Source organism: Zeus faber (genome assembly GCF_960531495.2).
Source record: "Zeus faber genome assembly, chromosome: 10".
NCBI lineage: Eukaryota > Metazoa > Chordata > Actinopteri > Zeiformes > Zeidae > Zeus > Zeus faber.
In genome coordinates, this window is record NC_137199.1 from 23,197,792 (window position 1) to 23,214,272 (window position 16,481).

General features: G+C 44.3%; 1 protein-coding gene across 1 annotated transcript; it reads right to left on the reverse strand.

Moving 5' to 3' along the window:
* Window positions 1-7,254: 7,254 nt before the first annotated feature.
* On the reverse strand, window positions 7,255-11,509 carry tbx22 (T-box transcription factor 22; the record flags this gene model as incomplete). The annotated part of the gene is made up of 7 exons (XM_080007912.1): window positions 11,406-11,509; window positions 10,674-10,775; window positions 10,239-10,413; window positions 9,118-9,282; window positions 8,318-8,382; window positions 8,040-8,125; window positions 7,255-7,811 (listed from the first exon to the last, which is right to left on the reverse strand). Exons 1-7 carry the CDS (start codon window positions 11,426-11,428, stop codon window positions 7,255-7,257), a joined length of 1,173 nt encoding a protein of 390 aa, XP_079864038.1. The 5' UTR covers window positions 11,429-11,509.
* Between the last annotated feature and the right edge of the window lie 4,972 nt (window positions 11,510-16,481).

Genomic DNA, 16,481 nt, shown 5'->3' on the forward strand with positions numbered 1-16,481 from the left:
GATGACAGGCCGGGATCCGGTCGGCCGGTGGTCCTGTCCATTAGGCCGAGCCCCCTCCCTCTCCCGTGATGTGGGGTTGAAAGAGGCAGCGCTGCTGACAACCACACAAAAGAAAAGCTGCAGGAGTTTGTTTCCACCTCTGATTTGAACAATCCTGAGAGGGATCCATAATGAATGTGGTTTGTGCAGATGTTGAGTGCTGCCTAATAGGCATGAAATATCAACTGTAATTTCTGCTTTCTCAAATATTTCCTCTTTTGATGGAAAGGTTCTGAACAACGAGGCACCCCCCCCACCCTTTTTTTTCCCCCTCTCCTTATCTTACTTTACTCTGTGCCCCACCCGCTCCCCCACCCATCTGAAATATTCAATTACCGTGTTGGAGGGGTCAGGTCAAACAGAGGAAGCTGACTTGATTGGTTCTGCTCGGATGTCGACGGGCATGTGTGACCAATCGCTGATGCCCAGGGCTTTCCCCAAATCCATCTGCCCCGGTGTGTGTGTGCGCGCGCGCGTGTGCGTGTGTGTGTGTATGTGTGTCTAATTGTTCCAGCTTAAGACTTTACCCAGTTTCCACTCACCTCTTGACCATTGCATCCTGTCTGATGTGTTAACGCTGCATTTAATCTGTTTTACTGCCACACACACACACACACACACACACACACACACACACACAAATTTAGTGCCCACTACAGCTGGTCCTATCCATCCCTGTTCTCTAAAGCATGCTACATTAAGATTTAAACAGTCTTGCTCACACCCTGAAAACCCCTTTCAAGCGTCCACCAATGCACACACCTGATCCATCCAGCCTTGACCCCTCGCCTCACCCTGTTAACCCCCCTCCACCTGACCTGCACATCACCCTGTCGCCCCCCCCGAAATCTCCCACTGTACAGCAACCCGAACAAAGACGTGTAGTTTGGTCTCGTATTGGTTTGCGGGTCCTATCTTTCTGCCTTTCTCTTTACTCTGTGTGAAGGTTAAGTATAATATTTATGTAATATATACTGTATATACCATGTATATAATTTATAATTTTAATTTTATTTTATATCAGCGGCGCCCCAGGACCAACTCTAGATATTGACCGATGCCTTGTATATAGGTTTATTTAGTTTATGTTTTAATTCAGCATACTTTTGATTGAGTGATGAGTACAATGACAAATGACATTGACAGTCACTTTTATTGCAAGCTAAATAAAACACCCTCAAATTTTGTGCGGACAATAGCCATATAGAGAATTTCCAACTGTCCTAGCCAAAGGGTGAATCCATTAATCGTACACTATACTACACTGTAATAGTTTGGACTCTGCAGAAATATGGGTTGGTGGGTATGGTAGACTGGCATATAGTGCACATGCAACCACAAAATCAATCGTTTCTTCTCCGTGCTGTGAACTTGTTGAAATGTAATAGACAGAATCTCCTTCCAGATCATTTTTCCTCAGGGATTCAATGTTCCCATTTTAGGTCCCATGGTGACTCAGTGAAGGAGCACTGTTCGCTCACAGCGAGAAGGTTCTGCGTTCAAACCTGACAAGGGCCTGTCTCTGTGGACTTTGCATCTTCTCCCTGTGTTCGTGTGGTGTTTGCTCCGCCTGCCCACTGCTCCTTGGTAGATAGGATGGGTCAGATGCAGATGACAAAATTCCCCACTGGGATCAATAATGTGTAGCTTCCTCTTAGTTCAGTTGTAATTTGTAGTTCTTATTTTAGTCATGCAGAAGCAGGAATACTTGACTCGTAGAACCCAAAGCAATGCTTTCTCAACCACTACTGCAAGAGAAACTGCTTGTTTAGTTACAGTAACTCTCCCACGAGGCCTGGCAGTTGTTGGGTTCATTTGCAGTCGAGGTTTGAGGTTACAGGGGCCGAAATGGTGTCATCTCGGTTGATGACAAGATGACTCCTGATAACTCGACAGCATGAGAAAGAGGAGCGAAAGAAACAAGATCCACAAACAGGATTTGTAGAGCTACTTTATTATTATTATTATTATTATTATTATTAGTAGTAGTAGTAGTAGTAGTATAGCAATGGAAATGACAGAGGTAATTGTGTGTCTGTGTGTGTGTGCGTGTGTGTGCGTGCGTGTGTGTGTGTCTGTGTGTGTGTGTACATGTGTGAAAAGTCGTCTTCCTGGCGTGTGTTTGTGCTGCATATGTTAAAGCACTCTGCGGCTCTGCAGTTAGTCACACCCCCGCGTCTCTAATTGAATTAGCGTTGACAGCGCTCAGTGTCGGCCACGTGCGCGTGTGTGTGTGCGTGTGCGTGTGTGTGTGTGTGTGTGTGTGAAACAGAAGAGGGTCTTCCCCCTGAAATCAATTAAGCGAGCAGGTCTCTGGCTCTGGGGTTGAGAGGGGCACATCCTGTGGAGGGCAGCCCCAGACAGACAGCACCATCTGGGGCGGCAGGCGGGTCGACCCCAGGTTGAGACATGAAAGACCCGGGCCAGAGATGAGTGCAGAGCAGCGCACAGGCCGGCTTAAATCACTCCCTTTTTTCCTCCATCCCTCGCCCTCGCGCCATCCCCTCATCTGCCATCCGATACACCAGCCACGGAGCATCACTCTTACCCGATCACGCTCAGACTCTTCCTTTCTTTGTCTTTCTTTCACTCAAGAATAATAACCTTTCATAGACAGGAAGCCAGGAAATGATCTAAGCCCCTGTCAGAGGTGGCGGGACGGGGATTAAAAAGTATATCTCACATCTCCTGTTCCAAAATAGCTTGATTTATATATTTATATTAAATAGTTTTGATTTCACGGACCAATCCGCTTCCCTTCCTTTTATCTCACCCTCTTCCGCCAACACATGCGCACTTCACGCCACATGCGCAAACACGGGCACAGAAACACACACCTGTAGAATCCCGTCGATGGTCCGTCGGGCTGGGAAAGGAATCGCGGGTGAGCTTTCCCCCCTCCGAGCAGGGCTGACGGACAGCCGGGGTCAGAGTGTGCGTTATGTTTGTTGGTCCTTAGCTGAGTGCTGACAGCCCCCACTGCTCCCCCCCACCCCCACCCCCACCCAAACACACACACACACGCGCGCGCGCGCACACACACACACACACACACACGCACACACGCACACACACACGCAGCCCCGCTTATGATAAAACATTCCGCTGGACATAAAAGCCTTCTGCTTGACAACAGCTTATTAAATCCAATTAACACTGTGTGTTACACCGTGACCCTTGAGCAACAGGACCCACTTAGATTCAGGTAAAGGGGTCGACTTTGGTTCATACACCTATTGAATTGGAATCAAATAAAATAATCAGGTGGGGGGATGTTAAAAGTGTTCAGGCTGTTTTTGCCATTAAAGCTTTCCCTGAGGAATGGTGTGTAAGGTGCTGAAATAACGCTCACAGGAAACCCCGCAACACACACACACGCACACACACACACACACACACACACACACACACACATATAAACAAAGCACATGTTAAAGTTGTTTGTCCACGACTCAGCTTATTTCCGCTCCTGTGAGACAAGGACCTGCCAGGATACACAATGACTGTTACTCAGTGACGCCCCCCAGTCTCCATGGACTGTTCCTGAACAAGAACACACACACACACACACACACACACAGATGCATACAAACACACACATTTGTAGAACTCCAGTTGAACAAAGATACTCATCCCTGAAAACGTCTTACTTTAGTCGTCACTCCATTGCTCTCGCTCTACGAGACTGAGTCCTTTAAAAAAAGCCTCATCACCGGTACCAACGCCACTATGTTGACATTGATGCTAAATAATACTTTATTATTAGTTATTACTTAAAAAAAAATCTCCATCAACCAAAAAACACACATTTGCTCTTCCTGTAAAATGTTGAGTTGTACTTTTGTCGCCCTGCCACTGAATGATCTCACAGAGTGGTAGAAGGAGAGGAGAGGAGGTGAGCAGCTCACCAGGGTGTGCAGATTGGCACCGCAGCGGCCGCGTGCGCTTGATAGGGAAGCAGAAGAGCACTTAATAAGCTGTTAAACTGCCTTTGCTTTTCACATTACTCACCCGGTGTAATTCAATTTCTGCCACAGCTGGTCTCACTTTTAACTTTACAGCTGGGCTCAGTCACATCCCATAATCTGTCCTGATAAACCAGCTTTATTGAGTTTGCAGAGAAAATAGCATCCAGTATAAACCTCCACAAGAGACTCGTGGAGCCAAACACAGGCAGTGCTGGAGGGCATGGAACTGAGCTGAGAATGGGGAAAGGCTGTGTGTGTGTGTGTGTGTGTGTGTGTGTGTGTGTGTGTGTGTGTGTGTGTGTGTGTGTGTGTGTGTGTGTGTGTGTGTGTGTGTGTGTGTGTGTGTGTGTGTGAGAGAGAGTTCGGTGTGTAATATTATCTGTGTATATACAAGTTTGTATGTGTGAGAGATGTGGATGCAGATGTATTCCATGGATCTTCTTGTGATGATTTTTCTTTTGGGAGATGCCTGAAGAATGTGTGCATATACTGTACATTCCTATGTTTCCTTGCGTGTGTGTGTGTATGTGTGTGTGTGTGTGTGTGTGTGTGTGTGTGTGTGTGTGTGTGTGTGCGTGCGCACACATGCTTAGCACTTTATGGTAATCTAATGAAGACAGAGTATATTTACACATCCCGGCTTTCTGTCGTGCTTCTCTCCTGTTTCAGGATGCCATTTCACATGATTGGAAACAAATGAGTCAGGGGTCGGATTCCGCTCCCTTCTCCCCCTGTCAATCAACCTGGAGACTCCCCCGGTGTTTTTACAGGGTGGAATCAGCATTGTTGCTTTGCTATTACGACCATCACTGTCAACGAAATTGCGTCGGCACGTCAGCCAAATTAACAATGTTGAAAATGATCAGCGCTTGTTGATGAATCATTACCTCGGGAGTCTTTTCGGCAGCGGGCCATTTGGAAAAGCATATCAAGTCAACACATGAGTTTTAAAGGATAGGTTCGCTAATTTTTTTTTTTTTTAACCCGGGCCTCATCTGAATGTTGCTTTCCGTCTTTTGCAACTGATCGCAGCGCAGACTCACTGAGCGTTTCACTATTGAGAAACGTACAATTCTGCTGCAGCTTCTCGATGTGCTTAAATTGGTGAAAGTCACCGTTTCAGCCTTAAAAAAAGTTAAATCTCGTTTTTGAAAACAAAAGACGGGCGCCAACATTTTCAAAAGGTCTGAGTTGGGAAAACAGCGTTGGTTTTTTTTGCAGCAATCGCTATGATAGGAAAGAATATGGAAAAAATAATTATTTTTGAGTTTGTAAAAAAATCGTGTATTTAATGCATTCTTTCCAAATACAAGGAATCTGGATTTTTTCTCCCCGCAGAATCGTCACATGTACCATTGAAAATAGTGTGGGTGTGTAGTGTGTGTTTGTGTGCGAGAGAGAAAGGGAAAATTCCATATGTGAAGCATATCCTTCGATGTTAAGGCAGCACAGCGGTTTTGGAAGGGCGACGTTGACAAGCGCTCTGATCTCCATCCCATCGGGCGCTGGCTACAAGTGCGGAGGCATTTCAAATCGGCGGAACGCGGCAGGTGCACGCCGGGGCCGGGGACTCTCGTATGAAAGCAATTTGTCTAATTGAAAGATCAGGAATTATTTGGGATTTTCAAAACACGAGTCCTATGGAGCAGAACATGGAAACGACAGACAGTATCGTATAACCGGCGGCGATCACGTCCGTCCCGGGACAAAGGGCAGGCTGTATGATAGCAGCACACCTGACCTCTCCATTAAACGCCGGCCATCCCCAGACAGAGTTCCTCAATTAACTCTTTCCTGCTATTTCCCCGTCCAGCGCGCATTAACTCGCTGCAGTGCTTGGCCATGACAAGTAAATTGCTGTTTGGTTTTGACCGTTTGTCGGGAAACGGGCCATTTCCACCGCTTTGCCTAAACCACTGTTTTTTACCACTGTGGGGCCGAGGGGAGGGCGGAGGGAGGGGGGGTGTTGGGTTTGTGAGTCTGAGCTGAAGGCAGGAATTATCACATCAGCGACCCCGACGGGCGTGTCCCTTTTAGTGGGGCCAAAAATCACCGCATTGTGTTGGCCTTTGAGGGTAGGAGACTTTCCTATGGCACCAGCGCGGAGCTCTGCCATTTGTTCCTCATGAAATGATGGAATTCACATTCCGTTTTCAGAGTTCACTGCTAACATAACAGTTCTGCTGCATGTTTCCACCAGACGGTGGAACAAAAGCTCTGTTGACATTCTGTTGCTCCTGGAACAATGTGCTGGGGAAGACCTCCGAATTCAGATGCTCGGTCCGGGTTTTATCCCACACACAGCAAAACTACCCGACGCCTCCCTGATTCGTTATTGGTGTTAAAGAAGAGTTGTCGAATATTCATATCTGGATTTAGGTGGTTCCCGTCGAAATCGCGGACAGATCCGGTCCGTGCATGTAAGTGTATCAGTCTGACTCGGGGTACGAAACTCCGAGGCCTGGAGCCCGGCGCAAAATTCTTTGGGTAAAAAAAGATACAGCCACAAGGTCACTCGGCAGAAACACCAACTTGCTGTTGTTTTGGTTTTTTTTATGATTACATGGCAAGTTATCGAACATTGTTTTGTCCGGCACATAAATATTGTGTTCTTTAAGAAAATATTCTGATCATTCATATGAATGCAGTAAACAGTTGAGACATATTTCCTTTTTTTGTTCTTTTTTTTTTTTTTTTTTTTTTTTTTTTTTTTTTTTTTTTTTACATATTGTTGCTGTGGCTCATAATGTTAACATATGGAAAGGATACAGCTTTTTCGAACATTTGAACATTGCATCGCTGTTGGCGGGTTGATGATCCATTGTTATTATTATTACATTAATATTCATGCATCCACGTACCTCTAATCCTGCTGATGTTTGGGTAACATTAATGCAGCCAGTGAAGAAGTCTGGACCAATAACAGAAATACTGGTTGGAGCAGTAAAACAGCTCTACACTTTCAGTCCCATGTTACGGCCTATTTGCCGTCTAAACTGTCTTGACTTCCACGTGAGGCGTGTCGGCTCTGGTTCAGTGTGAAAATCAAAAGCGGAGCTGCTATGTGCCCGGCATCATGTCTCCATCTGAACGCTGGGTGGAGACAACAGGACTATCCAAAATAAAAGTTATTGAATGCATTTTGTTTCTTCTCCACACAGTTCTCTCTCAGCCAGCGGCGGTCCCTTGAGCGGGATAGTCTTTGGAGCCGGTTTAGTTTAAGGCCTGAAAGTCTAAGTTTCGACTGTCAGAGGCACTGGCTGGAGGTCGGGTGCCATGGCGAGTGGCGCAGGAGGCAGTCCGCGGCGTCTTCTGCCAGTTTGCCGTGACAGGACAGAGCCGTGAGGTGGGGGTTCAGGGGTAAACTGTAGCGGTACAGGCAGTAGGGTCCTGCGGCGTCAGGGAGATGGGGAAGAAGAGACGAGGCGGGCCCCCGGGGGCCGAGGGGGCCCCGCACAGGGATCAGACAGGGAGAGGCCCCCGGCGAGCCCTGCGGACAGGGTTCCCGACAGTGCGGCGCTTTCTTCCCCTGCAGGGCCGAGATGAAGGGCAGGTCTGTCAGCGGCGAGAACGGGGGCAAGGCCCTCAGCCGGTCGGCTCCCCAGGAGGAGTACGCCCTGTTGGCCAGCGGCGAGATGAGGGACACGCCGGCCGTCTTTCCGTAGAGGGGGAGGCCCAGGGCGTGCAGACTACCGTCCTGGCAGGCCAGCGTGGAGAAGGGGAACCGGTGAGGGGACGACGGGGAGGAGAGAGGGAGGAGGTTCTTCAGGGAGGAAGCGCCGCTGTTTGGAGACTGGCCGCTTCCTGTTGAAAGATGATTGGAAAAATGATCTCCGGGACACAAATCGCTCACATTTGTCGTGGGTTTCGATGGGTTGCCCTCGCCTCGAAAGGCAAATTGTGCAAACTTCGCCTGCAGCTGCCCAGTGACATAAGAACTGCATGTGTGAGCTGCGTACGCCGAAATATGGGGGGTGAGGTGTTTCACTTGGGAGCATGCACAGGGAGTGTGTGAATGCTGCATCCTCCTACCTTGGAGCTGAAGGGTGAATGGCTTAAAATCCAAACTGAGCGGACTTCTCCAGGGATATGACTCCAGCAGGCCATCCAGCACACCCCTAAACAGACACAAACAGAACAGCAAACAAAGTAAATGTACGATCAATGTTTTAACACACACTTCAAGTTTTTTTTTTCATATGGAAATTTAAGCGGCTGCGGTGGAATCCTAAATCTTTTGTTGCCGTACAGAGGACCGTATTGTAAATGAAAAATGTGTTAACGGTGCCTGAGGTTTTTATGTTCCGTACCTATTCCTGCCCGGGTCTCTGAAGCCTTTAGCGAATGGGTTCCGGTCGATCTTCAGCTTGGTGATCTGGGGCAGGAGACAGGGACAAACGTGGCTTCAGGGGGCGAAGCTTGTCAAACCTGCGACCCGTTAAACTCACAATGAGCTCGTCTTTACGGGACCACGCGGGGCGGCGGGTCCATCTCTCGGGGACTACATCTCCCAGGAGCACCCGGGGCAGGCGGCCATGTCAAACATGATTCCTCGAGTTTTAGGGTTTTATGTTGTACTTTAATAGCTGTGGACTTCAGTGGCGAGTCGGGTCCCCATCGGAGACTGTGTTTCTGTAATAATACGTATGCCGCTCGTAAAACGGATCGCGATGAAAAGAGCTGTGGGTCCCCGGAGAGGGCTCTGTTACCAAAGGAAGGGTAGCCAAAGCTGGGGTCAGCGGCCCCGCACACTAACACGTACAGTCTCCTTTTCTCCCTGACCGATACTGTGTCTCAAGACCGCAGCTAAGTGGGCCTTAACACTTTCATGAGGTTGAAATTAAAAACCTTTGCATGCGTCACACGGCCTTGTGTTGGTGACAATTTAAAATGAAGCAGAAGAAGAATAAGAAGATGAAGAATACTGGAACTGCCGGGCTCGTAAAAAAACGCTGTGTCAATGTTTCCGCAGAGAGTCTCAGCTGGCCAGAAGAGCAACAGAGGGCCTAAATAAAAAAAATAAAAAATCCAAAACACTGTGGAAAAAAAATAATAATAATCTGGACGTGTGCATGGAGCAAAAAGCATTGTCATTTTTTAGAGTTGTTACCTGCTGGTTTTGATAGGCGGTGACAGTAGTGAACTCGGTTTCTGGAAAAGAGAAGGTGTGCACCCCCTCAGCTGGTAGGGACTGGATCTGCGTCAGGTCCACCCGGGGGTCGTGCACGATGACGTGCACGCGAGGCATGTACTTATGCATGGACTGAAGAATGATCTGAACAGGGAGAGGAGGAGCTGTCATCAAAGTTGTGTGACATTTTGGGAAATTTCCATTTTTTGCAGGAATTTTTATGAACAAAGGGAGAAAGGTCATCATTCCATAGTCTTGATAGAAAAATGGGATGTGAACGGACGCAGTTTTTATTTTAAAAACGTCTAACCGTCCCTGTCTTATTGTGAGCAGTCTATTTTAGGCCTTTTGCTTTGCAGAGTCACCAGTCTTTTAAAAAAATATTTGAAAGTTAAATGTAGAAATGATATAACAAACGAAATAAAAAATGACACGGTGAGGATTTTACATTAAAGTATTACAATGCAATGTTTTTTTATTTTATTTATTGTTTTAATTATTTTATTCAGATTAACTAAAAAAAAGTCTGATGAAAGTAGAATTGCTATTCGTTATTTTTTTGTGCAACGTTAAACAAGTATATTACGTACAGTAAGTAAGTAAGTAGTCCTTTGCGCATATATATAATATATTATTATAGAATTTTCTGAAAATAACGAAATTGCCCTTCATCTGCCGAAGAAAAGCAAAAGCAATAGAGGCTTATCTATAAATGAAGTTGCTTGGTGTCCCAAATTGTTTTGGATCCAGATGACTTTATGAATCAAAATATTTCGAGTGGATTTTTTTTAAGTAAAAAAAAAAACAGTTATTCATAAAATAACTGTCGACTCTCACAAAATAGTCGGAGATATCAATGAAAAAACAAGAACAAAGAACAAAGGCATATATCGAATAAATTCCAAACAATTAATTACATTTTTAAATAAAATAATAGTGGCATTTGAAATATAGAGGCCCATATATGAATATTGTCAATAATGATCTTGGATAATAATTCTACAATATTCTAGAAGCCAAAAATATTCATATTTATATATGAATATTGACAATACTGACGATTCTGACTGTTTTCCATGCCCACATCGTGGATAACCTACGTGGCCCTTGTCGTCCATCTCGTTGTTGGTGAGTTTAACTCGGTCGAAGCTGATCACTTGGCGCATCCACGTCTCCCCCGCGCACGGAGAGTCCGGGTGCACGTAGAGCCGTGGAGAAATACACGAGTGGTCCGTATTCCCTGCGACCATCCACTGAGAGCTGTGATACACGTACCTGTGTGTGTGTGGGCGGGGTGGAAAATTGGGTATAGGTGACACATATACCTCACTTTGATATTTATTGTAATTTCAAATAATAATAGTAATACTACTACTACTACTACTACTACTACTAATACTACTACTACAACTACTACTACTACTACTACTACTAATACTACTACTAATAATAATAATAATAATAATAATCATCATCATAATCATAATCATAATCATACTCATACCCATAATAATAATAGTAGTGTTAAAACACACCTGTAGCGTTTGGAGTCCACTGGCATCACGTCCATTGCGATGTGATACTGCTGACACGGGTCCAGGTTACGAACCTTCACACGCACGGATGGGAACATTCTCCTAAAGATGCGTGCACAGTGCGTGTTTTAAATCATCTCCAACATTAAGGGTTTTGTACTAATTTGATTACGAGCAGCACCAGTGGAGAGGGGGGTTGAGGGGGGTGGCCTGTCTTATTATGTGAGGATGCGTAAAATAGGAGGTGGATAGGTTTTCTTTCAAGCAACATCCATTTTTATTTATCAGCCCAATAACAAGCAGGGGTGTTAAGCGATATAAATAAATGTGCAACAGTCATTTAGTAACCTAATGCGATGCATTGTCTTCATTCGGTCCAACAATATTTGCTGTAAAATGCAGCAAACAGTTAATAGAATTTAACTCACAATAATCCCAGAATAAAATAGTAGTTTGAAGAGAGGCTCTGAATTAATTTCAGTGAAGGAATCAGGGTATAATAAACAAGGGGGCTACTACTTATTATTCAATTGGTTTCATGATTTTTTAAGATAAGACAACATTTTATTGATCCGGGGGGGGGGGGGGTCAATATCTGCCAGTCAAACTGAACCAGCTGGTCCTTTTTACAGCACGACTCATAAAACGAGATATTTTAGTTGATGCCTCAGAGTTAAAATGCTGTTAAGGTTTTTTGTTGTTGTTGTTTTTTTTTTAACTCATATGTTTTACCTTCCAGCTTTGGTGATGATCATCTCGGTTCCGATCTCGTAGAACCTGGTCCATAGCTCTGATCCCTGCAGCTCCACCCGCAGCTCTCTCTCCGGGAAACAGTCGCTCTCCGCCGGCCTGCTCTCCTCCCCAGCCCCGGTTCTGCGGAGCTCTCTGCTTTCTGGACTTCTGGGCGTCGCAGCCTTTTTCCTTGGAGTTACCGGGCAATCACAGACACCTAGACGGGTAAATAGAGGAATAACTCATTACATGCTTATAATGAGTGTATTGTACTATATCATATTTTATTTAGAAGACATGGCTGAATTTTCTTGCGGAGGCTATATCGATTTTTAAAAAGGCATGAGTTCAAAATAAAATAACTAGAAAGTCATACAATTTCGTCAAGTATATCAAATATTTTCAGACCACAATGATTCCTTTAGAATATTACCAGATTCACTACACTTTTATAACTGGAATATATAGTGTATGTATAATGTGGATATCATAGTGGTGTAAAAATGCTCAGTCACTCAATCAATGCATTTTTAGCATTTTTAGAAATAAAGCTAGAATCGTACATTTCTAATAAGTATATTAAAGTGCAGCTTAATTTAAGTACATGTTTTAGAGAACTATACGATAATACCAAAAGTGAATTCAACTTTAAACTAGTAAATTCTTAACACAGTTTTGATAAATATATTTACTATATAAAACACATACCAATACATTCAAAAATAACATACTTAACAACACCTAACTTAAAAAATACAATGTAAATTAGGTTACTTTTTCAATATACTTGCGTGAAGTACTTATACTAAACGTACACAATATGAAAAATTACTTTTTTTTTACCTCACCTGTACTTAAAATGACTACATAAACGGGTCTCAGGAAAGGTTTTGCAAGAACTGGTCGCCTTGTATGGAGTATGTGCGTAACCTATCTTCATCTTGATTCCTGTTTCGCGTATATTTTTGAACTTCGAACCTCGGGGAGTGTGACCCAAACCCTGATGCAAGGTCAGACAGTTTAAACAATTGAATTTGCAATGTCAATTTCTGTAAATAAGACGTAACTATGTAACAGAAGTGATTTCATCAAATGTGTTTCTGTTATTATTATTATTATTATTATTATTATTATTATTATTATTATTATTATTATTATTATTATTATTATTTGTACATGTCCTGGGAACTGGAGTATGTGATTGTTTTGTTCTGATGTTTGTTTGTTGGTGTAATTTAAAGTCAAAATGTATAAATAAAGTGTGTAAACATACACGTATACCTATAATAGTACTTCTATATAGGTAGAAATATACTTCGATAAACATTTAACACATCTAATATAGTAAAAATATACTTGTAGAGTGGTAAAAATAGACTTTTGTGTCCTTGGAGTTCAACTTTGTATTACCGCAGTGCGTAAAACCGCTGTGCGTAAAACAGCTGCATGGACGCGCGGATGCTTTGGAAATCCAACTGACCGTACTGATCTGTCTGACCGTCGGTATCTGGAGTTACACGCGTGTCCGTCCCCTCCGTGACTTTCATCCTCTTGCACGGTTTCCCCACCAGCGCCTCCACGGAGAAGGCGTGCGCCCTGGAGCTCAGTCCCTGCATCTCGGCCCACCAGCCTCCCCGCCGGGTCCTTCGGAGCGGCGCGGCGCGGGTTCTGTGTCGGATTCGGACCTCACCCTGGACGCGCACCCCACTGAGCCCATCCACGCGTACGCTCTGCGACACGACGAGTTGACCCGACGCGTTCCCACGTCGAGGCGCGCGCTTTCACCGGATCGTCGTGGATTGACCGACGCGCCCGCGCGATTTCCGTTGTGCGTTTATTCCCCCCACTGCAATATTTCCACTCTTTCACTCTTCTCTTTCTCTTTCATTCTCCTCTTTCAGCTTTTCTGCAGATGGGTCCCCCCTCCCCTCCACCCCACGGACCGTGCGCGTCACGGAGAGGGAGGGCAGAGAGCACAGAGGCCTGATTACCATCCCACTGGCTCAAAGAAAAAGAAAATACAAAACCACCTTAAAATTCTTCGAATTATCTTTAATACATTTACCAAGAGCGCTTAAAGGGATACTTCTTTTACTTTTTGGAAGAGAGGGGGTGCACTAAGCTAAAATAGAGCTGGAGTATCCCTTTTTTTAACCAGTACATTTCCAGGTAATATTACCTCAGGTCTTATATCCTTAAATGCACACTGCTTCTGCTTAGTCACATTTGGTTGGTTTCAGCGCTACAGGTATTTCTAAAAATGAATGTAGTTCGTTGCTTGTACCGTCACATATTCAAGTGGGCAGTCTGCAGTGATATGTGGGTCACATTTGGAGCATGGCATTTCGACATAAGGGATGCAGACCAAAGGACAAAAAATAAAAATAAAAAAGGTGACTTGATGTAAAGTACCGACATATGGGTCGATAATAAGATCAGTGAGTTGTTATATAAGAACCCCGCCACGTCCTATCATCACAATTACTGATAGATAGATAGATAGATAGATAGATAGATAGATAGATAGATAGATAGATAGATAGATAGATAGATAGATAGATAGATAGATGGATAGATAGATAGATAGATAGATAGATAGATAGATAGATAGATAGATAGATAGATAGATAGATAGATAGATAGATAGATAGATAGATGGATAGATAGAGAGATAGAGAGATAGATAGATAGATAGATAGATAGATAGATAGATAGATAGATGGATAGATAGAGAGATAGAGAGATAGAGAGATAGATAGATAGATAGATAGATAGATAGATAGATAGATGGATAGATAGAGAGATAGAGAGATAGATACTTCATTCACTTCAGGAGGGAAGTTGCGGTGTACAGCAGATCACAACAAAGAAATAGGCAATAATAATAATAATAACAATAATAATAATAATAATAACAATAATAATAATAATAATAATAATAATAATAATAATAATAATACATAGAAAGGAAATTGGAAATATTCAATAAAGCTAAATATTATTAATTAAAATTGTAATTCCACATTCATGACGGACAAATGCACCAAACATATAGTCGGACAAAAGCCGAGGCACAAATATTTAACACCGCTAATTCGCCGCATCTGGGGAGGAGAGAACCATCCCCATGAAAACGCTCCGTTCGGGCGAAACGAGCGTTTCCGATGTTCACGGGAAGGCTTTCCCCCGCCGCGTGGGCGAGCGCGGGTCCGAGGCGCGCGATGCGCGGAGCGCGGCGCCCGTGCGCGCCGGTCTGGTTCTCATAACTCGGGAGATCAGATGGAGTTAGGAACGGGCCGTAATGACAGCTCGGGATTATTACATTACTGCTCGACATGAAATAGATCCGCTTTACACAAATAAGGCTCGGCAGGCTTATTAGAGATGTTTTTTAATTGCTCTGCGGAGGAAACAAATGAGAGCGCTGTTTACTGCACGGTTGGTTTGGACGCTGATGGAGATCTCCGGGCGCGGGGTTTGACAACGCGGGGGGAACTGGAGAACTATGACCAACTGGAATCACATGTTCTCTGTCATCGGAGTGTCTCACAGCACCCCGGCTGGATGTTTATTCGCCTCCAAATTGTTGTTTTCTTTCGATAAATGACTGTGACAAAGCGCGTCGCAAACACTTGCGGCCTGTTGAGGAATGGGAAAGAGAAATTAAAAAAAAAAAAAAGTGTGCGGTCCAGGCTGAGTGAAGGCCAGCAGCAGCGATCCAACTGTTCGGATCCAAGTAATACAATCAAAAAAGAAAAAGGAAAAAAAAAAAGTGGATCCGTGCGCATATGATGCCCTAGCGTGCAAATAACCCTTGTTGTATTTCCCCCTCGGTCAGGCCCAAGGGCGTGGGTTATGTAAACTCTCCAATAATCGAAACCGGCCAATACAGCAATCAATACGATTTCTTTCGAGTGGAAATCCGCAACATTAGTTTGCCAAAAAAATCCCATAATTGATGGTTTATTTAGTTGGCACTTTATGAGAAGCATCCATTCGATGTGTTTGCACTGCTCTGTCTCCGCTGTTGGAGGCGGGGTCCTCCTTTCCCGGCAGGAATGCGAGGGTCGGGCACGCACGAGAAGTGAAAGGCAGCCTTGGTGGTCAGTAAACTGTCGATACGGATGAACATTCACTGAGAAGAACGAGGGTAAACCTGGCTGTTGGAGGGGGGGGGGGTTCAAATTGAATTTTGTGACTTGTGATGCGATCTCAACAGTCTAGCTTATGGATTACCACTTTAAAGCTTTGTGCTGTATTTTTTTTTTTTTAGACGCACACAACGGTTCAAAAACATGGCAGGTGTTGTAGCCTCCAATGTATTGACAGCTATTAATTCTGCAATTATGTTATTATCATGGGATAATAGGGATAAAAGACACAAGTACAAGACATGCAAAGGGAATTATAAATATGTATTTTACTTGTTTCCTAACATATAAAAACACAAATACTTGAACAACACAATGATGTGTTGCAAATATGGTGCTTTTATTATGAAGTGAATGTTTCAATGCAATGCCGCAGATGTTGGGTTGGGAAGAACATGGTGTTTTGGTGTCTTTTCCCCTTAACGTACATCTTTTTGTCACGAGGGAAAATGCTGCCTTTCCCCGGGCAAGGGTGAAACTTCAACCCACCCCCATTTTCAGCACAAAGTTACGCCATTGGTTGGGTCTGTATGTCATTGTCACTGAGACCGGTGCTATCGTCTCCAGAGATGTGATCCCTCTTATAGCCCTACAACGACGGGAAGCACTGGTCGTTGTAGGGCTATAAGAGGGATAAGAGGCACTGGTCGTATGTTTTATTTTTAAATCCGATGCAAAATCTGGATTTTGTCTGATTCATGATCGCTTGGCACATCTGTTTCCTCTTATTAAGTGCATTGTGCACACATAGCGGAAAAGAGAACCTCAAATCCAATTTGGAGTGGGACTCAGGTTTCCGTCAACTCGGAAGTTTGATGATCATGTTGAAATTGGGCTTTCTGATGGTCTGGCTCTTAAAGGGTTACTCTCACCCTCACGTTGATCCTTCGTGGCGGACACTGTCGCTGCAAGGAAGCAAGACATG